The sequence below is a fragment of the Eriocheir sinensis genome, unplaced genomic scaffold, assembly GCF_024679095.1.
Source record: "Eriocheir sinensis breed Jianghai 21 unplaced genomic scaffold, ASM2467909v1 Scaffold1249, whole genome shotgun sequence".
Classification (NCBI taxonomy): Eukaryota; Metazoa; Arthropoda; class Malacostraca; order Decapoda; family Varunidae; genus Eriocheir; species Eriocheir sinensis.
This window is the reverse complement of record NW_026110572.1, coordinates 2,025-29,998: the sequence shown is the minus strand read 5'-3', so window position 1 is coordinate 29,998 and position 27,974 is coordinate 2,025. Positions and strand designations below refer to the sequence as shown.

The 27,974-nt window shown below is 50.1% G+C and overlaps 1 protein-coding gene across 1 annotated transcript in view; it reads left to right on the top strand.

The window, feature by feature from the left end:
• LOC126989627 (ankyrin-1-like) overlaps positions 1-27,146 on the top strand; it is a gene marked incomplete at its 3' end in the record, with an annotated part of 55,812 nt that extends 28,666 nt beyond the window's left edge. The window contains exons 3-5 of the mRNA XM_050848231.1: positions 16,380-16,795; positions 17,206-17,374; positions 27,014-27,146. Of these exons, the coding sequence (XP_050704188.1) occupies positions 16,380-16,795; positions 17,206-17,374; positions 27,014-27,146 (718 nt within the window). The remainder of the gene's footprint in view (positions 1-16,379; positions 16,796-17,205; positions 17,375-27,013) is intronic.
• Positions 27,147-27,974: the final 828 nt, after the last annotated feature.

The following is a 27,974-nucleotide window of genomic DNA, read 5'->3' as shown; positions in this document are numbered from 1 at the left end:
CTCTCTCCTCCTCCTTCTCCTTCCTCTCCTCCCCTCCTTCTCCTTCCTCTCCCTCCTCCTTCTCCTTACTCTCGCTCCACTCCTTCTCCTTCCTCGTCCTCCCCTCCTTCTCCTTCCTCTCCCTCCCCTCCTTCTCCTTCCTCTCCCTCCCCTCCTTCTCCTTCCTCTCACCCCCCCTTCTCCTTCCTCTCCCTCCCCTCCTTCTCCTTCCTCTCCCTCCCCTCTTTCTCCTTCATCTCCCTCTCCTTCCTCTCCTCCCCTCCTTCTCCTTCCTCTCTCCCCTCCTTCTCCTTCTCCTCCCCTCCTTCTCCTTCCTCTCCTCCTTCTCCTTCCTCTCCCTCCCTCCTTCTCCTTCCTCCTCTCCCCTCCTTCTCCTTCCTCCCTCCTCCTTCTCCTTCCTCTCCCTCCTTCTCCTTCCTCCTCCCCTCCTTCTCCTTCTCTCCTCTCCTCCCCTTCTCCTTCCTCTCCCTCCCCTCCTTCTCCTTCCTCTTCCTCCTCCTTCTCCTTCCTCTCCCTCCTCTCCTTCCTCTCCTTCCCCTTCCTCCTCTCTCCCCTCCTTCTCCTCCTCTCTCCCCCTTCTCCTTCCTCTGTCTCCCCTTCTTCTCCTTCCTCTCCCTCCCCTCCTTCTCCTCTCCCCTCCCCTCCTTCCTCTCCTTCTCCTTCTCCTTCTCTCCCTCCCTTCCTTCTCCTTCCTCTCCCTCCAAGATGTCTCCTTCCTCTCTTCCCCTCCTTCTCCTTCCTCTCCCTCCCCTCCTTCTCCTTCCTCTCCCTCCCCTCCTTCTCCTTCCTCTCCCTCCCCTCCTTCTCCTTCCTCTCCATCCCCTCCTTCTCCTTCCTCTCACTCCTCTTCTTTACCTTCCTCTTCCTCCCCTTCTTCTCCTTCCTCTCCCTCCTCTTTTTCTCCTTCCTCTCCCTCCCCTCCTTCTCCTTCCTCTCCCCTCCCTCCTTCCTTCCTCCTCCTCTTCTTCTCCTTCTCTCCTCCCCTCCTTCTCCTTCCTCTCCCTCCCCTCCTTCTCCTTCCTCTCCCTCCCGTCCTTCTCCTTCCTCTCCCTCCAATATTTCTCCTTCTCCTCCCCTCCCTCCTTCTCTCTCCTCTCCTTCTCTTTCCTGTCCTTCCCCTCCTTCTCGTTCCTCTCACTCCCGTCCTTCTCCTTCCTCTCACTCCTCTCCTTCTCCTTCCTCTCCCTCCTGTCCTTCTCCTTCCTCTTCCTCCCTTCCTTCTTCTTCCTCTCCCCTCCTTCTCCTTCCTCTCCTCCTTCTCCTTCCTCTCCCTCCCCTCCTTCCTCTCCCTCCCCTTCTCCTTCCTCCCTCCTCCTTCTCCTTCCTCCTCCTTCTCCTTCCTCTCCCTCCCCTCCTTCTCCTTCCTCTCCTCCCTCCTTCTCCTTCCTCTCCTCCCCTCCTTCTCCTTCTCTCCTCCTCTTCTCCTTCCTCTCCCTCCCTCCTTCTCCTTCCTCTCCCCTCCTTCTCCTTCCTCTCCCTCCCCTCTTCTCCTTCCTCTCCCTCCCTCCTTCTCCTTCCTCTCCCTCCCTCCTTCTCCTTCCTCTCCCCTCCCCTTCTCCTTCCTCTCCCTCCCCTCCTTTTTCTTCCTCTCCCTCCCCTTCTCCTTCCTCTCCCTCCTTTCCTTCTCCTTCCTCTCCTCCCCTCCTTCTCCTCTCTCCTCCCCCTTCTCCTTCCTCTCCTCCTCCTTCTCCTTCCTCTCCCTCCCCTTCTCCTTCCTCTCCTCCTCCTTCTCCTTCCTCTCCCTCCCTCCTTCTCCTTCCTCTCCCTCCTCCTTCTCCTTCCTCTCCTCCTCCTTCTCCTTCCTCTCCTCCCCTCCTTCTCCTTCCTCTCCTTCTCCTTCCTCTCCCCTCCCTCCTTCTCCTTCCTCTCCCTCCCCTCCTTCTCCTTCCTCTCCTCCCCTCCTTCTCCTTCCTCTCCTCCCTTCTCCTTCCTCCCCCCTTCTCCTTCCTCCTCCCCTCCTTCTCCTTCCTCTCCTCCCTCCTTATCCTTCCTCTCCCTCCTTTCCTTCCTCCTCCTCTCTCCTTCCTTCTCTCTCCTCCTTCTCCTTCCTCTCCCCCCTTCTCCTTCTCTCCCTCCCCTCCTTCTCCTTCCTCCTCCTTCCTTCCTCTCCCCTCCCTCCTTCTCCTTCCTCTCCTCCCCTCCTTCCTTCCTCTCCTCTCTCCTTCTCTCCTCTCCCTCCTCCTTCTCCTTCCTCTCCCTCCCCCTTCTCCTTCCTCTCCCTCCTCCTTCCTCTCTCCCTCCTTCTCTCTTCTCCCTCTCCTTCCTTCCTCTCCTCCTCTCCTTCTCCTTCCTCCTCTCCCTCCCCTCCTTCCTCTCCCTCCTCCTTCTCCTTCTCCTCCTCCTCCTTCTCCTTCCTCTCCCTCCTCCTTCTCCTTCCTCTCCTCCTCCTTCTCCTTCCTCTCCTCCCCTCCTTCTCCTTCCTCTCCCCTCCTTCTCCTTCCTCTCCTCCCTCCTTCTCCTTCCTCTCCTCCCTCCTTCCTTCCTCTCCTTCTCCTTCCTTCTCCCTCCTCCTTCTCCTTCCTCTCCTCCCCTCCTTCTCTTCCTCCTCCTCCTTCTCCTTCCTCTCCTCCTCCTTCTCCTTCCTCTCCCCTCCTTCTCCTTCCTCTCCTCCCCTCCTTCTCCTTCCTCTCCCTCTCCTTCTCCTTCCTCTCCTCCCCTCCTTCTCCTTCCTCTCCTCCTCCTTCTCCTTCCTCTCCCTCCTCCTTCTCCTTCCTCTCCTCCTCTCCTTCTCCTTCCTCTCCTCCCCTCCTTCTCCTTCCTCTCTCCCCCTCCTCCTCCTCTCCCTCCTCCCTCTCCTTCCTCTCCCTCCCCTCCTTCTCCTTCCTCTCCCTCCCCTCCTGCTCCTTCCTCTCCCCTCCTTCTCCTTCCTCTCTCCCCTCCTTCTCCTTCCTCTCCTCCTTCTCCTTCCTCTCCCTCCTCCTTCTCCTTCCTCCCTCCCCTCCTTCTTTTCCTCTCCCTCCCCTCCTTCTCCTCTCCCCTCCCCTTCTCCTTCCTCTCCCCTCCCCCTTCTCCTTCCTCTCCTCCTCCTTCTCCTTCCTCTCCTCCCCTCCTTCTCCTTCCTCTCCCTCCCCTCCTTCTCTTCTCCTCCTCTCCTTCTCCTTCTCTCTCCCTCCTCCTTCTCCTTCCTCCTCCCCTTCTCCTGCCTCTCCCTCCCCTCCTTCTCCTTCCTCTCACCCCCCCCCTTCTCCTTCCTCTCCTCCTCCTTCTCCTTCCTCTCCCTCCTCCTTCTCCTTCCTCTCCCTCCCTCCTTCTCCTTCCTCTCCCCTCCTTCTCCTTCCTCTCCTCCTTCTCCTTCCTCTCCCTCCTCCTTCTCCTTCCTCTCCCCTCCTTCTCCTTCCTCTCCCTCCTTCTCCTTCCTCTCCTCCTCCTTCTCCTTCCTCTCCCTCCCTCCTTCTCCTTCCTCTCCTCCTTCTCTTCTTCTCTCCCTCCCCTTCTCCTTCCTCTCCCTCCTCCTCTTCTCCTTCCTCTCCTCCCCTCCTTCTCCTCCTCTCCCTCCCCCTCCTTCTCCTTCCTCTCCCTCCCCTCCTGCTCCTTCCTCTCCTCTCTTCTCTCCTTCCTACTCCACTCCCCTCCTTCTCCTTCCTCTCCCTCCTCCTTCTCCTTCTCTTCCTCCCCTCCTTCTCCTTCCTCTCCCTCTCTTCTCCTTCCTCTCCCCTCCTTCTCCTTCCTCTCCCTCCCCTTCTCCTTCCTCTCCCTCCCCTCCTTCTCCTTCCTCTCCCCTCCCCCTTCTCCTTCCTCTCCCTCCCCTCCTTCTCCTTCTCTCTCCCCCTTCTCCTTCCTCTCCCTCCCCTCCTTCTCCTTCCTCTCCCCTTCTCCTTCCTCCTCCTCTCCTTCTCCTTCCTCTCCCTCCTCCTTCTCCTTCCTCTCCCCTCCCCTTCTCCTTCTCTCCCTCCTTCTCCTTCCTCTCCTCCTCCTTCTCCTTCTCTCCTCTCTCCTCCTTCCTCTCCTCCTCCTTCTCCTTCTCTCCTCTCCTTCTCCTTCTCTTCCTCCCCCTCCTTCTCCTTCTCTCCTTCTCCTTCCTCTCCCCCCTTCTCCTTCTCCTTCCCTCCCCTCCTTCTCCTTCCTCTCTCCTCCTCCTTCTCCTTCCTCTCCCTCCCCTCCTTCTCCTTCCTCTCACTTCCATCCTTCTCCTTCCTCTCCCTCCCCTCCTTCTCCTTCCTCTCCTTCCCTCCTTCCCTCCTCCTTCTCCTTCTCCTCTCCTCTTCTCCTTCCTCTCCTCCTCCTTCTCCTTCCTCTCCCTCCCCTCCCTCACCTTCCTTCTCCCCTCCCCTCCTTCTCCTTCCTCTCACTCCACTTCTTCTCCTTCCTCTAACTCCCCCTTTTCCTTCCTCTCCTCCTCCTCCTTCTCCTTCCTCTCCATCCACTACTTCTCCTTCCTCTCACTCTTCTTCTTCTCCTTCCTCTCCCTCCCCTCCTTCTCCTTCCTCTCCCTCCCCTCCTTCTCCTTCCTCTCACTCCCCTCTTTCTCCTTCCTCTCCCTCCCCTCCTTCTCCTTCCTCTCACTCCTCTTCTTCTCCTTCCTCTCCCTCCCCTTCTTCTTCCTCTCACCCCCTCCTTCCTCTTCCTCCTCCTTCTCATTCCTCTCCTCCCTCCTTCCTTCCTCTCCCTCCCCTCCTTCTCCTTCCTCTCCCCCCTTCTCCTTCCTCCTCCCCTCCTTCTCCTCTCTCCTCCTTCTCCTTCCTCTCTCCTCCTCCTTCTTCTTCCTCTCCTCTCCTCTCCTTCTCCTTCCTCTCTCCTCCTTCTCCTTCCTCTCCTCCTCCTTCTCCTTCATCTCTCCTCCTTCTCCTTCCTCTCCTCCCTCCTTCTCCTTCCTCTCCTCTCTTCTCCTTCCTCTCCTCCCCTCCTTCTCCTTCTCTCCCCTCCTTCTTCTCCTTCCTCTCCCTCCCCTCCTTCTCCTTCCTCTCCCTCCCCTCCATCTCCTTTCTCTCCCTCTCCTCCTTCTCCTTCCTCTCACTCCTCTTCTTCTCCTTCCTCTCCCTCCCCTCCTTTTCCTTCCTCTCCCTCCCCTCCTTCTCCTTCCTCTCTCTCCCCTCCTTCTTCTTCCTCTCCTTCCCCTACATCTCCTTTCTCTCCCTCTCCTCCTTCTCCTTCCTCTCCCTGCCCTCCTTCTCCTTCCTCTCCCTCCTCTCCTTCTCCTTCATCTCCCTCCCCTCCTTCTCCTTCCTCTCCCTCCCCTCCTTCTCCTTCCTCTCCCTCCCCTCCTTCTCCTTCCTCTTCCTCCCCTCCTTCTCCTTCCTCTCCCTCCCCTCCTTCTCCTTCCTCTCCCTTCCCCCTTCTCCTTCCCCTCTCTCCACTCCTTCTCTTTCCTCTCCCTCCCCTCCTTCTCCTTCCTCCCTCCCCCTTCTTCCCCTCCTCCCTCCTTCTCCTTCCTCTCCTCCCCTCATTCTCCTTCCTCTCCCTCCCCTCCTTCTCCTTCCTCTCCTCCCCTTCTCCTTCCTCTTCCTCCTCTACTTCTCCTTCCTCTCCCTCCCCTCCTTATCCTTCCTCTCCCCCTCCTTCTCCTTCCTCTCCTCCCTCCTTCTCCTTCCTCTCCCTCCCTTCTCCTTCCTTTCTTCCCTCCTTCTCCTTCTCTCCCCTCCTCCTTCTCCTTCTCTCTCCTCCCTCCTTCTCCTTCCTCTCCCTCCCCTCTTCTCCTTCCTCTCCTCCTCCTTCTCCTTCCTCTCCTCCCCTCCTTCTCCTTCCTCTCCCCCCTTCTCCTTCTCTCCCTCCCTCCTTCTCCTTCCTCCCCCCCTTCTCCTTCTCTCCTCCTCCTTCTCCTTCCTCTCCCCCCCTTCTCCTTCTCCTCCCCTCCTTCTCCTTCCCTCTCCCCCTTCTCCTTCCTCTCCCTCCCCTCCCTCTCCTTCCTCTCCTCCTTCTTCTCCTTCCTCTCCCTCCTCCTTCTCCTTCCTCTCCCTCCCCCTTCTCCTTCCTCCCTCCTCCATCTCCTTCCTCTCCCTCCTCTCCTTCTCCTCTCCCCTCCCTCCTTCTCCTTCCTCTCCTCCCCTCCTTCTCTTCCTCTCCTCCTCCTTCTCCTTCTCTCTCCCCTCCTTCTCCTTCCTCTCCCCCCCCCTTCTCTTCCTCTCACCCCTCCTTCTCCTTCCTCTCTCCCCTCCTTCTCCTTCTCTCCTCCCCTCCTTCTCCTTCCTCTCCTCCCCTCCTTCTCCTTCCTCTCCTCCCTCCTTCTCCTTCCTCTCCCTCCCTCCTTCTCCTTCCTCTCCTTCTCCTTCCTCTCCCTCCCCTCCTTCTCCTTCTCTCCCTCCTCCTTCTCCTTCCTCTCCTCCTCCTTCTCCTTCCTCTCCTCCCCTCCTTCTCCTTCCTCTCCCTCCCTCCTTCTCCTTCCTCTCCCTCCCTCCTTCTCCTTCCTCTCCTTCCCCTCTCCTTCCTCTCCTCCCTCCTTCTCCTTCCTCTCCTCCTCCTTCTCCTTCCTCTCCCTCCCCTTTCCTTCCTCTCCTCCCCTCCTTCTCCTTCCTCTCCTCCTCTCCTTCTCCTTCCTCCCTCCCTCCTTCTCCTTCTCTCCCTCCTCCTTCTCCTTCCTCTCCCTCCCCTCCTTCTGCTTCCTCTCCTCCCCTCCTTCTCCTTCCTCTCCTCCCCTCCTTCTCCTTCCTCTCCTCCCTCCTTCTCCTTCCTCTCCTCCCCTCCTTCTCCTTCCTCTCCTCCCCTTCTCCTTCCTCTCCCTCCCTCCTTCTCCTTCCTCTCCTTCCCCTTCTTTCCTCTCCCCTCCCCTCCTTCTCCTTCCTCTCCCTCCCATTCTCCTTCCTCTCTCTCCCCTCCTTCTCCTTCCTCTCCCTCCCCTCCTTCTCCTTCCTCTCCTCATCCCGCTTCTCCTTCCTCTCCCTCCCCTCCTTCTTTTCCTCTTCCTCCTCCTCCTTCCTCTCCTCCCCTTCTCCTTCCTCTCCTCCCTTCTCCTTCCTCTCCTCCTCCTTCTCCTTCTCTTCCTCCCCTCCTTCTCCTTCCTCTTCCTCCCCTCCTTCTCCTTCCTCTCCCTCCTCTCCTTCTCCTTTCTCTCTCCTCCTTCTCCTTCCTCTCCTCCCCCTTCTCCTTCCTCTCCCTCCTCCTTCTCCTTCCTCTCCCTCCCCCTTCTCCTTCCTCCCTCTCCCTCCTTCTCCTTCTCTCCTCCCCCCCTTCTCCTTCCTCTCCTCCCCTCCTTCTCCTTCCTCTCACCCTCCCGTCCTTCTCCTTCCTCTCACTCCTCTTCTCCTTCCTCTCCCCTCCTCCTTCCTTCCTCTCACCCTCCTTCTCCTTCCTCTCCTCCTCCTTCTCCTTCCTCGCCGCCTCCTCTTCTCCTTCCTCTCCCTCCCCTCCCTCTCCTTCCTCTCACTCCTCTTATTCTCCTTCCTCTCCCTCCCCTCCTTCTCCTTCCTCTCCCTTCCTTCCTTCTCCTTCCTCTCACTCCTCCTCCTTCTTCTCCTTCCTTCTCCTTCCTCCCCTCCTTCTCCCTCCTTCTCCTTCCTCTCCTCCTCTCTTCTCCTTCCTCTCCTCCCCTCCTTCTCCTTCCTCTCCCTCCTCTCCTTCCTCTCCCTCTCTCCTTCTCCTCTCCTCCTCTTCTTCTCCTTCTCTCCCTCCTCCTTCTCCTTCTCTCCCTCCTTCTCCTTCCTCTCCTCCTTCTTCTCCTTCCTCTCCTCCCCTCCTTCCTCTCCTCCTCTTCTTCTCCTTCCTCTCCTCCCCTCCTTCTCCTTCCTCTCCTCCCCTCCTTCTCCTTCCTCTCCCTTCTCCTTCCTCTCTCCCCTCCTTCCTTCCTCTCCCTCCCTCCTTCTCTTTCCTCTCCCTCCTCTCCTTCTCCTTCCTTTCCCTCCCCTATTTCTCCTTCCTCTCCTTCCCCTCCTTCTCCTTCCTCTTCCTCCCCTCCTTCTCCTTCCCCTCCCTCCTTCCTCCTCCTCTTCTTCTCCTTCTCTCCCTCCTTCTCCTTCCTCTCCTCCTCCTTCTTCTTCCTCTCTCCCCTCCTTCTTCTCTCCTTCCCCTACATCTCCTTCTCCTCTCCTCCTTCTCCTTCCGCTCACGCCACTTCTTCTCCTTCCTCTCCCTCCCCTCCTTTTCCTTCCTCTCCTCCCCTCCTTCTCCTTCCTCTCTCCCCTCCTTCTCCTTCCTCTCCTTCCCTCCTTCTCCCTCTCCTCTCCTCCTTCTCCTTCCTCTCCCTCCCTCCTTCTCCTTCCTCTCCTCTCTCCTTCTCCTTCTCCCTCCTCTTCTTCTTCCTCTCCCTCCCCTCCTTCTCCTTCCTCTCCCTCCCCTCCTTCTCCTTCCTCTCCTCCCCCTTCTTCCCCTTCCTCTCCTCCTCCTTCTCCTTCTCTCCTTCCCCTTCTCCTTCCCCTCCTCCTCCTTCTCCTTCCTCTCCCTCCCTCCTTCTCCTTCCTCTCCTTCCCCTTCTCCTTCCCTCCTCCTCCTTCTCCTTCCTCTCACTCCCCTCATTCTCCTTCCTCTCCCTACCCTCCTTCTCCTTCCTCTCCCTTCCCCCTTCTCCTTCCTCTCGCTCCACTCCTTCTCCTTCCTCTCCCTCCCCTCCTTATCCTTCCTCTTCCACCCCTCCTTCTCCTTCCTCTCCCTCCCCTCCTTCTCCTTCCTCTCCCTTCCCACTTCTCCTTCCTCTCGCTCCACTCCTTCTCCTTCCTCTTCCTCCCCTCCTTCTCCTTCCTCTCACTCCTCTTATTCTCCTTCCTCTCCCTCCTTCCTTCCTCTCCCTCCTTCTCCTTCCCCTCCCTCCTTCTCCTTCCTCTCCTCCTCCTTCTTCTTCCTCTGCCTCCCCTCCTTCTTAGTCCTCTCCCTCCCCTCCTTCTCCTTCCTCTCCCTCCCCTCTTTCTCCTTCCTCTCCCTCCCCTCCTTCTCCTTCCTCTTCTTACCCTCCTTCTCCTTCCTCTCCCTCCTTTCCTTCTCCTTCCTCTCCCTTCCCCCTTCTCCTTCCCCTCGCTCCACTCCTTCTCCTTCCTCTCCCTCCCCTCCTTCTCCTTCCTCTCCCTCCCCTCCTTCTCCTGCCTCTCCCTTCCCCCTTCTCCTTCCTCTCGCTCCACTCCTTCTCCTTCCTCTCCCTCCCCTCCTTCTCCTTCCTCTTCCACCCCTCCTTCTCCTTCCTCTCCCTCCCCTCCTTCTCCTTCCTCTCCCTTCCCCCTTCTCCTTCCTCTCGCTCCACTCCTTCTCCTTCCTCTTCCTCCCCTCCTTCTCTTTCCTCTCCCTCCCATCCTTCTCCTTCCTCTCCCTTCCCCCTTCTCCTTCCTCTCGCTCCACTCCTTCTCCTTCCTCTTCCTCCCCTCCTTCCCCTTCTTCTCCCTCCTCTCCTTCTCCTTCCTCTCAACCCCCAGTTCTCCTTCCTCTCCCTCCCCTCCTTCTCCTTCCTCTCACCCCCCTCTTCTCCTTCCTCTCCCTTCCCTCCTTCTCATTCCTCTCACCCCCCTCTTCTCCTTCCTCACAACCCCCAGTTCTCATTCCTCTCCCTCCCCTCCTTCTCCTTCCTCTCCCTCCCCTCCTTCTCCTTCCTCTCCCTCCCCTTCTTCTCCTTCCTCTCACTCCTCTCCTTCTCCTTCCTCTCCCTCCACTCCTTCTCCTTCCTCTCACCCCCCCCTTCTCCTTCCTCTCCCTCCCCTCCTTCTCCTTCCTCTCCCTCCACTCCTTCTCCTTCCTCTCCCTACCCACCTCCTCCTTCCTCTTCCTCCCCTCCTTCTCATTCCTCTCCCTCCTCTCCTCCTTCCTCTCCCTCCCCTCCTTCTCCTTCCTCTCATCCCTCCTTCTCCTTCCTCTCCCTCCCCTCCTTCTTCTTCCTCTCCCTCCCCTCTTTCTCCTTCCTCTCCCTCCCCTCCTTCTCCTTCCTCTTACCCCCCCTTCTCCTTCCTCTTCCTCCCCTCCTTCTCCTTCCTCTCCCTCCCCTCCTTCTCCTTCCTCTCACTCCTCTTCTTCTCCTTCCTCTCCCTTATCTCTTTCTCCTTCCTCTCCCTCCCCTCCTTCTCCTTCCTCTCCCTCCCCTTCTTCTCCTTCCTCTCCCTCCCCTTCTTCTCCTTCCTCTCCCTCCCCTCTATCTCCTTTCTCTTCCTCTCCTCCTTCTCCGGGTATGCGGGTGAATTGTTTTCATCTCAGTGAACTAGACGTCGCTGCCCTGCATAGTCTCAGGTCACCCTTGGACAAGGTGTAATACCTGATCTGTCTCCCGTGCCAGGGTCACGGTGAAGCCTCTGGGCAGCAGCAGTGGTGGATTGGACTGCAGGCAGAGGATCTCTTTATGAGACAATGGCTGGAGTTCCAGTCCTAGTCAGCTGGACCGTGCCTAATTATTTAGGCCTGCGGTGTCGAGGAGTGTGGCGACCTCTACACTAATAAAAGCCTCCCTGGGAACCAGTTGTCGGTGTGAGCTCCCCGTCCCTCCCCTCTATCGACGGTACTCCCATCTCTATTCTGCATAACAGCTGGTTCTTGTTTTTTTTTCTCCTGAAAGAGATATCTTCCGTGGGCCATTTGAGGTTGTACCTCCCGGCTTCTAGGTGGAGTTTCTGAGGGTTTATCTTATACTCAAGGAATATTTCAGTCTTTTGGTCTCTCAGGAAGGGCGTCTGATACTCTCTAGAGTTGGTGGAGAACACCTGGTGACAGGTGCCACTGGCCAGGCCTCGAAAGGGTCGCAGAGTTGGGTTAGACGTTTCGGAAAGTGGGAACGAATTGCTGGTTCCTCTCCTCCCTTGCCAGCTCTGCTCTGTGTGACTACGCCGGCCCCGTGCTATGGGACAAAACTTCGAGGACAATAGCTGAAAAGCGCCGGGTTGTGAAAGTCTCTCTCGTGACCGAGGCTCAGGACAAGCGATTGGTCTTTGAGGCGTTTTCAAAACCCTGTGGGAGCGAACTCCCAGTGTTGGAGGCATCTAACACAGCAGTATCTAATTTCCATGCACAATTTTGATACAATTCAATGTCTGGTCACAATTTACAGTATTTCAGCGCTTTTAATATTTGCCCAAACTGTTAACTCGCTTAAAATTCTAACAATGCCTTCAGACCTTAAGTGTGACGTCTGTCCCGGACGTTTTGCAGCTCAGTTCTTCCAGCTGAGTAAAACTTGCCGCCTCTGCGTTCAAGATTACATCTTCAGAAGGCTGTGACTGAATGGAAAGTCAAGCACAATGATCTTGAAAGAAATTTGTAGCCCTTCAGGAATTTGTTTTAACTAATGTGGCATTGACTCCACCATCGATGGTGGAGAGGGCCTCCACTGAGACTGTGCACTATCAAGACGAACATCCTGCTTCACGGGAGGACGTTTTAACTGCCTCACAGGTTGACTCGCAGCCTGCCTCACAGGATAACCCCAGCCTGCCTCACAGGCTAACCCCAGCCTCCCTCACAGGCTAACCCCAGCCTGCCTCACAGGCTAACCCCGGCCTGCCTCACAGAACAACCGCCAGCCTGCCTCACAGGCTGACCCCCAACCTGCCTCACAGGCTCACCCCCCGCCTGCTTCACAGGCTCACTCCCCGCCTGCCTCACAGGACCACTTTCAGCCTGCCACCCTTAACTCTCCGCGTCCTGCTTCAAATGATGTCTGGTTCCCACCTGTAAGAATGGAGCCAAACCGAAGCAGGCAACCAAGGATTTACTGACCCCCACTACCTTCAATAGGTTCCAGGTGCTGGCAGACACCATGGAGGATGAGTTCGAGACTCGCCTAGTTGGGGACTCCATGGTGCGTGGCCAGCTGGTTGAGTTCTGTGGTCGTTCATCAAACGGCCGCAGAAAACGTTACTGCTATCCAGGTGCCAGACTGGACGACATCACCGCAGCGTGCGATGATGTCACGAAATGACCGAACCACCCTCTTTGTCATTCACGCGGGGACAAATGACGTAAAGACAACCCTTTCTGAGGAACTGCTTGAGAAATACCGCCGCATGATCGAGCAGTATAAATGTAAAACGGATGCCAGTAACATCATAATCTCAGGAATCCTCCCGAGGGTCGGTGCCGAGTCTAGCTTTTACAGTAAGGCCTTCAGCACCAGAGCTGGGCGCGTTACTGGATATCGGGTAGTCCGGTACCGCTCCTCCGCACCTCGAAACACATATAGTCCGTACCTGTACTTCCGCGCCTAAATTTTTTTCACTCGTTCCGGTACCGCACCTCCGCACCTCCGGTACCGTACCCAAAACTATTAAAGCGCGCCTGAAAAATCTAGTCCGTACCTTAAAAAAAAGAAATACAAGGCAATACTGCAGCAGCATTATTATTATCATTATTATTATTATTATTATTATTATTATTATTACCATTATTTTTGTTATCATTATTGTCATTTTAACGCATAGAATCTCCACCACCTGAAGTAAAGTAACTACTTTTACACTCATCATAATTATCATACGCAGTACTTAAAGTAATTAAAAGTGGTAATCTAAGCGACATTGTTTTAATAATGTGACCGTTTCTTTCATTCCCAGTTTTGTACAATATGGCAACAGGACACGTGTGTCTCGACGTAAGGAAACCAACACCTTGGGTTCTTGCTATCCGTGCACGTGGTGTTGTCATTGATGACGCACTTCCTTTAAGACGGACGACAAACGGTATATTTTGAACCGGGCCGTAAATCTGAATGAGTGACGTCACTCAAGTGGCGGGAAAACATGCCCTGCAGCACAGACCGCGTAAACGACCGGAAGTATTACTGCAGAGCGCGGACTGTTTGTCGTTTTCATTTTTTTTATCCTTGAAAACCTCAGGTGCGGAGGTACGGACTTAAAATACTGCCGTTCCGCACCTGTTACTTCCGCACTTTTGAAAAACTTTCCGCACTTCGGACCTCCGCACCTCGTTTACAGGTCCGCAGGTCCGGAGGAGCGGAGGTGCGGACAGAGGTACGGAAGTGCCCAGCTCTGTTCAGCACAAACAACAGACTTCAGTCCCTTTGCTCACAAGAAAACGTCCAGTTCGCTAACTTGTGGAACAATTTTTACTACGATTCGGACTTGTTCCTTCCTGATGGCATTCACTTAAACCCTGTTGGAGCAGCCCGTTTCGGGAGGCTGCTCTGTGACCAAGTGGCTCTTCGAAAGCCAAAAAACGCGGAGGCGAGAACACCAGCAGCTCCACCGTAAGGATGCACTCAACCCGAAAAACTCCCGACTCGAATCACATTAAAGCTTGCTATGTAAACGCTCGTAGCCTACGTAACAAATTTGAAGACTTAGAAGTCCTCGCAGCTACAAATCATTATCACATCATCGGAGTCACAGAATCTTGGATAGACACTTCAAATAGAGATTTCATTGCGGAATATAGATTACCGGGTTATACCATTTTTAGTCATGAAAAAGGAGAACAGACAGGGTGGAGGCGTTATCTTATTTATCCACAACTCGCTCCATTCAGTATCCGTGAAAACATATATTATAACCAATGTGGACACGGTCTTCATTGAAATTAAAAATAAATCTCGTAAAATAGTAATTGGACTTATCTACAGACCGCCAAGGCAGACTCTTGATATCGACCACGCATTAAGTGAATTATTATTAGAAACAAGTAGCAGTTGCGAGGCAGTAATTGTTGGGGACTTTAACTTGCCAGTGAAAAGATGGGGTGAACCTTTGAACTGTCATACAGGCTCGACCTGTACACAAATTTACTAAGTGATTTACATCAACACGTTCAAGAACCGACTCGGGAAAATAATATACTTGACCTTATCTTTTCAACGACAGCTGATCTAGTTAACGAAGTAAATGTTGGTCCAGTTTTTAGTTCTAGCGATCACCGAACAATCACATTCAGCATCAATATGAAAGAAAGTAAAGTAACTCCTAGTAAAGAAAAGGTGCCTGATTATCAGAGAGCGAATTTTGCAAGACTCCGATCAATTCTAAATAATTCTGACTGGACTGAAATCTCGGCGGAAACAGATATTGATAAATCTTGGGGGCCTTCACCACAATGAACAATGCCATAAGCATATGCGTACCCTATCGTAACAGACGTTCAGCTTCTAGAAGAAACTCAAATGGTGGAATAACGAAATTCATAATAGCCTATCTCTTAAAAACGCGTATACAGTAGGTACATATCATCTCAGAGCGAGGCTGACAAACTAGAGTTGGACAGAATTCGCCGCGAAACCAAGAAATTAATAAAACGAAGCAAGAAAAATCTTGAAGAATATATAGCGGAAACAAGTAAATCTAATCCTAAAAAAATTTTCAGCTATGTAAATAATAAAAAGTCACTCACTTGTGGTATCGGACCGCTTGCTAATGAAAATGGTAACCACACGAACGATGAAAATGAAATGGCTACAATCCTAAATAACTTTTTCGCATCCGTATTTACCGACGAAGATTGTTTATCACCTCAACCGCCGGAGGTTAGAAGGACCGAAAAGATGTTAAGTGGCGTGCTCATCGTAGAAAGTGACATTTTACGCACAATTGAAAAGATTAAAGTAAGCAAAGCTCCTGGTCCAGACAAAATTACCCCTAGGGTCTTAAAAGAAATCAAACATCAAATTTGTAAACCGCTCTCCATCATATTCAATAAATCTTTAACAGCTGGAAAAGTTCCGTCGGATTGGAAACTTGCAAATGTCACACCAATTTTCAAAAAGGGGGAAAAGTCTCATCCTGGAAACTATCGACCAATTAGCCTGACATCTATTGTTTGTAAGTTAATGGAGACTATCATTCGCGACAATATGGTGAAATTCTTCGAAGAAAATAATATAATAAATAGTTCGCAACATGGCTTCCGTATTAAACGTTCGTGTTTGACTAACTTACTTGATTTTTTTCACTATATTTTTGAGGTGTTCGATGAAAGTAGATGAAGCAGAGTACTGTGTACAGTTTTGGTCTCCCTATTAAAGAAAAGACATAGAAAAGTTGGAACGGGTTCAACGAAGAGTAACAAAGATGATTCCTAGGTTGAGAAATTTATCATATAAACAAAGGCTTAAAGAAGTAAATTTATTCAGCCTATCAAAACGAAGAATGCGAGGCGATCTGATAGATGTGTTTAAAAAGTTTAAAGGATTCAGTGATATTAATGCGGAAGATTACTTTACAATTGATCGATCAAATAGAACAAGAAGAAATCACAATTTGAAGATAAGTGGTGAAAGATTCTCGTCGCACGAAGCTAAACACTTCTTCTTCAATCGAGTTGTTAATGTTTGGAACTCTCTACCTTGTGATGTCGTTGATAGTACAACAGTTACGGCCTTCAAGAATAGATTGGACAAGTATTTTGAATTCATCCAGCAACTAAGATATTACTCATTGTCGTAATAACGTTAAGTTCTTTCGAATACTGGTGTCCTTGTCCGTTTTTATCGCCCGGTTAGTGGTAGCAGTAATGGTAGCTCTTTCCTCTTTCCTACATAAATTCCATGTGGTTTTTCCATGCTGCATGGTTCTTTTTCCTTTCCTGCCAGCTTTGGCTGGAGGGATGAGGGGGTGGGGAGGAGCCTTCGCCTTTGTTGTCCTTCATCTTCCACTTTTGATTAGATAGTTAGTGTAGCTTGTCACAAACAGCCTCGTAAGGACCAGCAGGTCTGCTGTTGTTTGTTCTTCCTTTGTGTTCTTTGTGTTCCTTCCTCTCCCTCATCTCCTCTCACTCCCATCCATATCCCTCCCTTCCCTCTTCTCCCTGCAGTCCTTATTCTCCCTTCCTTCCCTCCTCCCTATCTCTCGCCTCCCCCTTATCCTTCCCCTCCCACCCCTCATAACTCTACCTACACTCCCTTCCCTCCTTCATCCCTCTCATTACAAGTAGCGTAAGTCAACAATAGAGTACAGCATCAGTTAATGTCCGCATGACATGTGGAGTGAGGTGTGGGTGCAGTAAGGTGACAGGTTACTGGTGCCGTGCCTAGTACCGCCGGTAAAACGAGGATCAAGCCTCTACCTGTGCCCTTGAGACTACACCTCACCCACCGTGAGTATTGGGGATTCTGGGGCTGCCATGTGTAGCCACTCGTCCTCTCCCAGTCTCCGTGTATTTCTATGTTTTGTATCTGCTCCTCAATGTCGAGTGCTTTCATCTGCTCCCAGGCCCCAAGTGGCTGTCGAGCAGATTAACTCACCAAAGCGGGCAACCACGTAATGAGCCAATAGGCTTTCTGTTGCCTGCATTTCCATGTTTCCATGTTTCCATCCCTCCACTCTTTCCTCTCACTCACTCCCGCTATCATTAAATTCCCTTCCTCCCTTCCTTCCTCTCCCCTCCTTCCCTCGCCTCCTCCCTCTCCCTCTCCTCCCGCCACACTCGTTATTGCCGCAACAACAGGCCTCTCTGCCTCCCGTATCCAGGATCAGCAGTATTCACAACAGCCTCCGTTGTGGCTGCCGTGCAGTGTGTCACACGGCGGCACTAGGGCACTGTCTGGTGACGTAATGGTCACTGCCGAGCACTGAAAACTGTCCGTCTCTCCCTCTTCCCACACACAGGATGGACGGCCCTCCACTGGGCTACAGTAAATGATAAAGCTGAGTGTGTGTCTACCCTCATCCCGGTCACGCCGCCCATCCCCGAGCTGCTGCAGGCCGCCGACGGACACACCCCGGTGCACCTCGCCAGCTTTGGTGGCCACGAGGCTGTGCTGAAGGCCCTGGAGGGGGCTGGCTGGCCTCTTTACGCAATGGACGGCGATGGCCTGACACCCCTGCACTGGGCTGTTAAGGCAGGGCGTCTGGACGTGGTCAGGTACCTGCTGGATAAGGATGCGGCGCCCAGTACGGGGGCCGATGATGACCTCACGCCGCTGGACTTGGCTAAGAGGCAGGGTAAAGACTTAGCAGCGAGGTGGCTGGCGAGGAGGAGCGGCGCGGTGCACGGGGACGCCGCCCACAGCCTGAATCCTGAGGTGAGTTTTGGCACGCTGTTAGCATCGCTATCGATCTGTCTGTCTCTCCAATATGCCTGTCGGTGTACCTCTCTCTCTCTCTCTCTCTCTCTCTCTCTCTCTCTCTCTCTCTCTCTCTCTCTCTCTCTCTCTCTCTCTCTCTCTCTCTCTCTCTCTCTCTCTCTCTCTCTCTCTCTCTCTCTCTCTCTCTCTCTCTCTCTCTCTCTCTCTCTCTCTCTCTCTCTCTCTCTCTCTCTCTCTCTCTCTCTCTCTCTCTCTCTCTCTCTCTCTCTCTCTCTCTCTCTCTCTCTCTCTCTCTCTCTCTCTCTCTCTCTCTCTCTCTCTCTCTCTCTCTCTCTCTCTCTCTCCACATGAAGAGCCTGGCTGCCAGTCTCAATTGGTGGTAAAGTCAGTGGCGCCTGTCGTTGCAGGTCACGTCCAGTGCCGGGGTGAACGCTGCAGCAGGTGACGACACGCTGCGGCCAGAGGACGTGAGGAAACTGCTTGGCTTCAGGGAATGGCTGATAGACTACTTCAACAAGAAGGTAAGGAATGTTAACATAGCTACAATAGACAGCAAGATAAACAACATGATTACTGGTGATGATTGCAGTACTGATAATAATAATAATAATAATAATAATAATAATAATAATAATAATAATAATAATAATAATAATAATGCTAATAATAATGCTAATAATAATGCTAATAACAATAATAACTATAATAATAATAATAATAATAATAATAATAATAATAATAATAATAATAATAATAATAATAATAATAATAATAATAATAATAATAATAATAATAATAATAATAATAATAATAATAATAATAATAATAATAATAATAATAATAATAATAATAATAATAATAATAATAATAATAATAATAATGCTAATAATAATAATAACTATAATAATAATAATAATAATAATAATAATAATAATAATAATAATAATAATAATAATAATAATAATAATAATAATAATAATAATAATAATAATAATAATAATAATAATAATAATAATAATAATAATAATAATAACAATAATAATAACGTTAATAATTAAAATGAAAAATAACAAAAAAGCATCGACGTATATGATTGATATGATTGTTGATAAAAAATAAAAGTAGAATAATTTTTAATATTATCATCAAAATCTACGCTATGCATGTTAATATTTGTATTGTTATTACTGCTTGTCATGATATGGTTATCCACATCGTCACAACCGTTGAGATTATTATTATTATGTGTGTGTGTGTGTGTGTGTGTGTGTGTGTGTGTGTGTGTGTGTGTGTGTGTATTTATTATTAGTGTTTTCTTGTCATAGTTTTCATCAATATATCATTATTATTATTATTATCATTTTGATTATTATTATTATTATTATTATTATTATGTGTGTGTGTGTGTGTGTGTGTGTGTGTACTATTGTGTGTGTGTGTGTGTGTGTGTGTGTGTGTGTGTGTGTGTGTGTGTGTGTGTGTGTGTGTGTGTAAGGACATCTTCGACAAGTTGAGTGCAGGAGGAGGGAGGAAGCACGGGTGTGTTTAAGATGAGTTCATTCGCGACTAGTTAAGCTTTCGCTTCTTGAGAGGAACTGTGTAACGGGCTTGTCGGGGGGCGTTTAAAGGGTGTTGATTAAGACTTCAGCTTCCTTAAGGCGAATTATATTCGTAGCCTTTATGTACAAGAAGCGACGGGCAGAGCGACTGTCGTTGTGTCAGTCTGACTCTCGTGAAGGAGTGGCGAGTTACAGGTTGGAAAATAATTGTTACAATTGGTCACATATGTCAGGTGACCTCCACGCACCATCAGTGCGAAGTATACAAAACTGAGACGGTAAACACTGACGGACGACATTCCTATAAGGTGGCGTGATCTATCTGTCGTGGGTTTTTCCATTGACAATTGTATGCCTAATTCGTGGTGATATTAAATAATAATAATACATTGATATCCTACTATAACACTGCTCGGTCACCTACCAGTGATCGCGACCTCGCGATATACAAAAATCTAAATAGCAGTCTAGTTACCATGAACATACATAGTGGGAGTTTGTCAAGCAGACTGCCTATGATACAATTACATTAAAACACTGGCTATGTAAGAACAGATGTGGAGTTATAATATAAATAGTGAGAGGGAAACCACAACGTGTGTGACATGAAACATAAGAAACCTCTCAAAAGATAAATATAAGGACACATGTATAAGAAGCTATCAACTGGCATAGTTACAGACAATGAAACGTTGATCTAGCTCCTAAAAAACAATACAGTAGTGAAACACAGTACAATGTTAAGTATAGGAGCAGCCAGGTTTGTCCCCTGACTTGTCTGAGAAAAGGAAAAACTACCTTGCCAGTGGCCTCCCTGCATCCAGTCGCCGTGTCTGCACAACCAAATAATCGTGCAGGACAGAGTTTCTCCTAATAAGGCAGCACATGACGACGAGACTGACGAACATCAGAAACATTGGTACCAAAAATCCAGGGTACAGGTAGGGGAGGTGCAAATAATCAGGCAGCGTTTCCTCCAGGGTTTCCGCAAACTCTGTTTTGTTTGCGAAAGACAATGAATTAAGGGAATTAGTCACATACGAGATGCTGGAGAAATGAATGTCATCGAGAGACCGTAGAGGAAACACTCGATGGGAAATATTGGCCGTGAAAACCAGACGGATCCGGGACGGGTACGTTGTTATGTTAGTGGAGCGGATATAGCATGCTTCCGCTATGGCATAGTGACCAGTAACCCGTTGATAAGTGGTACCCTCCGGGCAGATGACCGAAACATAGAATGACTGAGGGAAATAAAAATAATGTAGACCCTGAAAGTTCTTATGGAAAACAGGCGTTGGTGTTAGCTGCTTGTAAGGGCACAGGGAAAGAGCGTCAGACGCGTTCACGCGGGTGAGGGCGATCTCGCATACCCCTCCCCGAACTGGAAGGAAGGCAAAGAGACGCAGAGCAATAGAATCGCCTGAAGACCGTCTCCTTGCAATACTGCAAGAGTGAGTAGCTACCCGTTGAATACAGAGCGAAATCCTTCGCGAGTAGAACAAGAGACGGGGACGTGTCCAGGGCTAACACACTGTCCTTTGCTGAAAAGGGAACAGGACAATTTCGTGTGCCTCAAACACGTCCGCCGTCTGAAATGGAACATGAATGATTATGGCATCAGGGGTGAGGCTGGACTCAATCAAGGGGTAAAAATATTGACTCATGTCCGGGGTGAATAAGGGCGTTAGGCTATAATTTTGATACCCGATCTGGACAGTCGTTCTCAAATCGTGTAGAGGGAACAAGGCAGGTGTGACTCTACCGTGCGCTGCATCAACCATGTTGCTAATAACCTGCTGATTTGCCCTTGCGACGGAGTTAATGACGTTTTCCAATACATGCAAGGCCTGATCTAGGAGGAGAAACTGATTCAACTGGTCGATCTGTTTGACAACTATGTTGATAACCTCTACCATCTTATTTGTCTGCTCTAGCAGTTCCTCAATGTTAGTATGCAATTGCGCAAGTTTTCTACAATTGGCGTTGATCACCCTGCGATTTCGAGCAGCAAAGGAAAGTACATGAGCGTAGTGGTCCCGCAAATCGCGAACGTCCTCGTCGGTAGCCGTACCGAAAAGGAACTTTGAGGCGCACCCGACGATGCTGAGCAACCCCCTCTTTACCCGAGAGTGAACTGAGTGAAAACTATAATCCATGTTTACCTCATTAACTTTTCCCCGTAAGAACAGAATCCTATCCTCCAGTAGTTGAAAAAGAGTCAGAGGGTTGGTACTAGAAGGTGCCTTTGATTCCCTAGTCTTGGTAGCCCGTATGGCGTCTGCCATGCCAGTAGTTTTCTGAGACTATCCTGATTGTGTCCGTGGTGTTGGTCAAGGAAGTATATGGATATTTTAGGAGCACATCTTCTATGAGGAAGACCTCTCCTATGTGTGCCGTGAGGGCACCAGGCTTCAGGTGGATAGGTGTTGTTGCAAGCTGGGAGCCGAGGGACAACAAGATGGTCAGAAAACGCAACATCATGATCCGAAAGTGGTGGGAATGAAGTATTTAAACCCGTGGTCTCAGGTTATAGCTATGGGTGTTGGGATTATCTTGTTGAACATTTGACTCTGAGGGGGAAGTACCAATATCAAGGTCCAAAGGTGAGGAATTACTTTCAGACGATCACTGTGACCTTCTAGACTGACTCCACTACTCGACTCGAGAACCTCGAACCGATTTCCCTGACAATCCGAACAACTCGGTAAGGACCCACAAATTTAGCCCCAGTTTCGAACTCCTTTCCGCTTGCTTAATCATGACTGTGTCACCCTCTTTGAAATTCACCGGGACGGCCTGTTTGTGTTGTTTTGACATCATTTCAACCTTAGTATCTTTTAACTAACCCATAACTTCTGAGTGTATCTTGGAAAACATATGCATCTGCTGTTGTGCGTACCTATCAATGTTGTAGAGAGGTTGTTGTGGGATTGTTAGGAAGTCGTACGGAAGACGTTTCTCCACCCCATATAAGATGTAGTAGGGAGACTTCCCCGTAGAGTCGTTTACCGACGTATTTATGGAAGCGGCTATATGCGATAGCCAATCCTCCCAGTTATCGTGGAGATCGTTCACGATAGGCCTGAGGACCTGTAAGATTTTCCTATTAGCCCTCTCCGCCAACCCATTAGCAGCTGAGTGGTAAGCTGTGATGAAGGATTGCGTGATGTTAAACTGAGCGCATATTTCTCTCAATACTGAGTTCCTAAACTCGGTGCTATTGTCACTCAAAAGAATTCGAGGAGACGAATGTGGACACAACACGTGAGTCACGAGGGCATAGGCCAGGAGTGTGGCTGTCTTGTCCTTGAGAGGCGCTAGAACTAGAAACCTAGAGAACTGGTCGACGCACGCCAATAAGTAGCGCGAGCCATGTTGGCTCTGGGGGAGCTGTAATAAGTCTATATTAACAACATCCCATGGCTCCTCTGGTACTGGGTATTGCAACATAGGTGCTGGCCCTTTGACGGACCCCTTGTGCTTAGCACAAACGACGCAATGTGCGACATGTTTTTCTACATCAACCCGTAATGTGGGCCAGTAGAATTTTCGTCTGGTGACAGATAGCGTCTTGTCCCTTTCTGGGTGACCCGCAATGGGTGTGTTATGGACCAGCTTAAGCGTTACGGGGACGTATTTGTCTGGGATGACCAGTTGGTCTATAGGTACCGGTTTGGTTGGCCATGACCTACAAAGGTTGTCCTCTGATAGGAAGAATTGTGAAAAGGAACTGGCAATTCAGGAAGGTTTGATTCGTCTCCCGACTCGAGGGCGTAAATTAACCTCTTCCACACAGGGTGGTCACGCTGAGCAGTGTGTAGCTCAGGTGAAGTGAAGTTGTGGATGACCTCTGGGGTGGTAATCGCGCCTATCGGAATATTCCGAGATAAGGCATCTGCGACCACATTTGTTTTCCCGGTGATGTATTTTATCTCCGGTTTGTATGCTTGGATCGTTAAGAACCATCTTGCCAGACGACCGTGTAGGTTTTTCCTTGAAAAGATCAGTTATGGCCGCGTGGTCCGTATACACCACAATTTTGTACCAGATCACTATGTCACGAATATGCTTCAGATCCCACTCAATGGCTAGAGCCTCTTGGTGGTTAACTGCATAGATCTTTTCAGGAGCTGTAACTACTCTACTTGAGAACGATATCACATGCTTTTGCCGGACTTATCTGTTTGCATCAGCGCGGCTCCTACTCCACTAGCCGAAGCATTTGGTACAAAGCTGAAAGGGGTCCTTGAAATCCGGAAAGACAAGGACCGGAGCCTGTGTAAGCGCTTTCTTTAAATCCTCAAAACTCGTTTGTTGAGCTGGGAGCCACTGACATGGTACGTCTTTCTGTAAAAGATGGGTTAGGGGACTCGCGCGTGCTGCGAAGTCCTTTATGAAAGGCCTGTAATAACCTGCGACACCCAAGAAAGACCCTATCTTGTCCGCAGACGTTGGCTGAGGGAAACTCGGCAATAGCCTTTATTTTGTCGTCCACTGTGTGGATGCCGAATTCGTCCACGACATGCCCCAAGAACTTGATCCGAGGCTTTAAAAATTCACATTTGGTGATTTTGAGCTTTAATCCGACCTCTTGAAGTCTGTGTAGGACTGCTTTTAGTGTTTCCATGTGTGCATGCACGTCTTTACTTGCTATGATGATGTCGTCTAAATACACATAGACAGAGTTGCCCAGCAAGTCACCAAAAATACTGTTCATTGTCCTTTGGAAGGTCAAGGGAGCTCCTGTGAGCCCGAACGGCATCCTCGTCCACTCATAGTGGCCATGAGGCGTGCTGAAAGCCGTTATTTCACGTGACTCGGGGGCCATGGGCAGTTGCCAGTAGCCACTGACCAGATGAAGACTCGTAAAGACTTTATTTCCTCTACCGAGACACATCAGAAGATCTCGAAGAACGGGAAGCGGAAAATGATCATCCACGGTCGCGGTGTTCACACGCCAGAAATCAATCACAGGACGATAAGAGCCGTCTTTCTTTGGAACCAGAAACAAGGGTGAATTCCACGGGGAATTCGATTCTTTGATGACACCTTGTTCTAACATTTCAGAGATAAGTTGTTGCACCACCTCCCTCTGACTGTAGGGGAGCTTGGACGCATTGATATATACAGGATTTGTATTGGGTTTTAATTTAATGTGGTGTTCAGCACACTGCGTAACTCCAAGCGGCTCGCCTGGTAGAGCAAGCGCCCCCCGATAATGTTCCAGAAGCTGGACTAAGGTTGGCTTAATTTCGGAATAGTGTGCAACTTTTAGGAATGCCTCTAAATTAGCTGTGTCTTGTTCGGGAGAAGCCTGACACGCCGAGGTTATGCCTGAGACTTGGGCTGAAGGGTATTCAGCTGGTTCCGGGGTGACATTTCTCCCATACACTAGACACTGGCATAATCGAACACCGTGTTTTAAGGATACAGGGGATCCAGACGTGTTTATTACCAATGCCTCTGCAAAACCTCCCTCCTTGACTGTCGCAAGAGTTACCTCCACCGTCACGCGGTGTATGTGAGGAAATCCGTCGATACACATCACTGCCCGTCGGAGGGCGTTAGGCAAACGGATTTTAACAAGTTTTACAGCACGATCCGGAACTATGAGGACCTTCTACGACTGCCGTTACTGTCCGCCACAAGTCTGCAATGGTATCGTGTGGTTTGACCGTAAGAGGTGACACTTGGGCGGTGGCAGTCCCTGAGTCTGTGGGGGGTTGGTCATTTTCCCCCTCTGAGGGTGGGATTTCAGGTGACAGAGGCGATGGATTTACCATCCCTGTATGCGTCGGCCTTGATACACGATCGCGTTGTTTTCAGGGTTTATGGTTATGTGCAGGTCTTTCATGGCGTTTAATCCTAAGATCCCATCCACAGGTAAAGCAAACCTGCTAGAGACATAAAGAAATCTCGAAAGGGACATACTTTTTCATGTAAGCTGACTGTTAGTGGTACTCGCCCAAGGATTCCCAAAGTGGTGCCCGTCACGCCTACCACATTCAGGTCGTTCTCTTGGAGCGGCCAAATTTCCCCACTCGCTTGTCGTGTCAGTGACCTGTAAGCGGAGTCGGATATGACATTGACTGTGGCACCTGTGTCAACCGCTAAGGTGAGTGAAATTTTTGCCCACCTCGCAAGGGCGGGCAATTATGCTTGTCCGTCCCAAGGCGGCAATGACGGAGTCAAGTTGCTCCCAATTAGTATTTTCCTTAAGGGACACTTGGATGTACGCCTCGGGGCTGTCAGGAAGTCATGTCTTTTATTCTGAGAAGAGGTGTGGTTTACTGTCCGCTGAGGACTTGTACTTCTGTTTCTCCTTGGCCTTTTGTATTGCAGAACAACTGTCTGAATCATGAAAACAATTCCCGTGGATATGGCAAAAGGCAGCCTTCCGCTGATGGTTTGGCCTAGGGTTCCTGTGTGATGAATGATGCCCGCCCCTGTAACCTCCTGACCTCCTATCTGAGCCCCGTCTTGAATGTGTTGATTCCCTACGTTTCGCGAAACAAGAATGTTCAGAATGTCCTGATTGTTTGCAAAAACTACAGGTGGGGGGCTTTTTGAGACAGAGAGAAGAGGGGAAGAATTAGAAGAGGGTGGGTGAGGAAGGTAAAGAGAAGTAAAGAAGGAGTAGGAGGGAGAAGAGAAGGCGGGAAGTCCAGCTATCTGGGGCATTTTATGACACTTTTAGGCTTACAGTCAGTTCATGAAGTTGGAGTTTGGTTGATACATTGTTTGGCACGTAGTCGACGTTATGTTCACAACAGGTTGTTACACGTTTGATTTCGGCAGAGTCATGATTGTGTTTACATTTGTGTTTTTGGGCGTAAAGTGTAGTTGTGGTGTTTGCGTATAGCTCGCTAGCCGAGTGTGGATGCAGTGATTCGGAGTTGCTTCCTTGGGGTAGTTCAGATTCAGTGGAGTAGCGGTGCAGGCATGGAGTTTATTGCTGCAAGGCTGCTTGGGAGGTCTCTGTGGTAGTAGGTTAGACCGGGGCAAGTCGGCACACTTTTTACATTTTCGCTGATGGAAGCAAAACAATAGAGGATTTTGTTAATTTGATAGTTTCAGTCAAAACTACAAACATTCCTCTTACATTCCATGCAATAAAAACAATGTTTTCTCTCCAAACAAAGGTACAGCATTCTTTAGAAAAAAAAATAATTAACATGTACCAACTTACCCTGCATACGGGGTAAGTTGGTACACACTATGGGGTAAGTTGGCACATCATAATTTATATTAAAAGCAAATTAGAAGCGTACGACCGTAAATTTATATACAGATTATCTGTACTGCGTAATTTAAAGACCATTCTGTCCCAAAGTAACACAAAACATACATTTTCAGTCAAGAAAATACCGATACCAAAGCATCATAACAAAAGACTGACCATTTATTATTTTAAAGTGCAAATAAATCATTAATTGTAGCCTATTTGCTTATCAATCTATCTGTCAAAAGCAGCCTCGCACTGTAGGCTATGTGTACATGCCGCAACCAGTTCATGTATAGCATAATGTGAGGCAAGTTGACACTGAGCCAACGTGCCCCGTTTTCATTGAGCCAACTTGCCCCATTCAAGAAATTAGTCATGAACAACGATTTTAGTATATACTGAGAAACCTAGTGTGATCGGTATTGAGGGTAGACAGACCTTATACCCTAAGTTAGAATATGGCTGAATTGAAAAGTACCCCCCAATAAACAGAGACATGTTATAGCAAATAATATAATCAAAAGAAAACTTACTTTCCAGCATCAAAATCAAACTTTGCCCCACAGCAGCCAACTCCTGCGACCCCTCAGGATGGCAGTTTGTTAGTAACTGGGGATCACTGTGGCGATCACTTGGTGTGCGTATCGCTGCCGTCGAGCAGTAAATAGTGAAATTATTTCAAGTGTGCCAACTTACCAACCCCTGTAGCAAACTTGCCCCGGTCTCCCCTACCTGAGTATGTTGTTCGCGTTGTCAGTGATTGTGTTAAAGTGGTGTATGCTGAGCTGAGTGTTACTGAATGTGTGTGTGGGAATGGGAGGGTAATCAAGGATAGGCAGGATAAGTGTTTTTACAAGGTGGGTTTTTATGTTTGTGCATGGGCATCAGCTTAAATCTGTATAGTTTTGACGTACTGGCAAACTGGACTCTATTCCGGACATGTTTATAGTAACCATTTGTGGAGATGTGGAGACCCAGGATTTTGCCCGTTTGTTGCGTGTGGTGTGTGTCATTTGCAGTAATCAGTTGTTCATTGGTATAGGGAGCCGAGTCTCATGACAGTGAATTTGTTGGTGTTGGTTTGTATTCGCCATCTCGACTCATAGAAGTTAAGGGAGTCACTCTCCCGGGATGTTGAGAGTTGAGCCATCTGAATTGACCTCCCTGGATAGCCGACGATTTGAGTGACATCGTCGGCGTATGAGATGTTGGTGCCTCTGAGTGGGGGAGTATCTCTGGTGTAGAGTGAATAGCGTTGGGGAGAGCACACTGCCCTGAGGGACACCGCAGCTCAGGTCAAAGCTGTCACCGAGGTAGTCTCCAAGTCTCATTCTCGCCGACCTATCATCTAGAAAGTCGCATAAGAGCTGTTCTGGCATGATAGGATGTCTGAGGTGTAAGATTTTGTACTTCATCCCAAGGTGCCAGACTTTGTCGAAGGCCTTGGTGATGTGTCTCAGGACGAGATGGCACTGTCCCCCGTTAGCTTTCTGTTAGGCGACAGTCTTGGTCACGAGAGCGAGGGCGTGCGTGGTTCCCCTGCCTGGGCGGAACCCAAACTGTAAGTCATTGTGGATGTCGGAGTCTTCAAGGAATGTCCTGAGTCGGTGGTCAAGAATTCTCTCAAATATCTTCCCCGGCACTTCAAAGGGGGATATTGGCCTGTAGTTAGCGGGGTAGTGAGGGTTTTTACGAACTTTTGGTATCAGTTTCAACGTGGCCTTCTTGAACTTGTCGGGAAGTAGCCTGCTGAAAGGGAGGCTTTGAGAGTCTTTGTTTAAGTATGCAATGGCTTCAAGGGGAAGGTGTTTTATGATGGTTTTATTTATACCACTTTGTCCTGGTCATGTCTTTTTCATGCCTTTGATTATGGAAAGGATGTGTTCGGATGTAGTTTCAAAAGTGAGGAACTTGTCAGAATTTAGGGCCGGTCTTACAGTCCTTTCGGGAGCGGTAAAACGAAAACGCGCACTAGGTTCGTTGGCTGGCGTACGAGAGCAAGGCGCCCGTCTTACAATCAAAGATTTACGCTCCCCAACGAGACCCGCACCGAACCTAAATCGTCGGCAGTGTTGGTATAACTGGTCGGCCGAGGTTGGCAAGCGTGAGTGTTAAAACGTAAACAAAGTCACGTGATTTATCGGCGCGTACCATGAACTGTGCAGCGGCCACAGTTGTTTTTCTCGAGATAAATCATGTTTTCAGGATTACCTTGTCTCCAGGTAGAGTTGTGGGCATACCTCAAAGCTTGAGTCTGTGATGGGTAATAATAATAATAATGACAGGGCCAGTGTGACATTTCTGCTACCCACAGTTTATCTTCCCAAAGTTTTTCTAGATACCCATTAGTTAGTCAGCCCAAAGGGGTGCACGAATAGCTGGGTGAGCT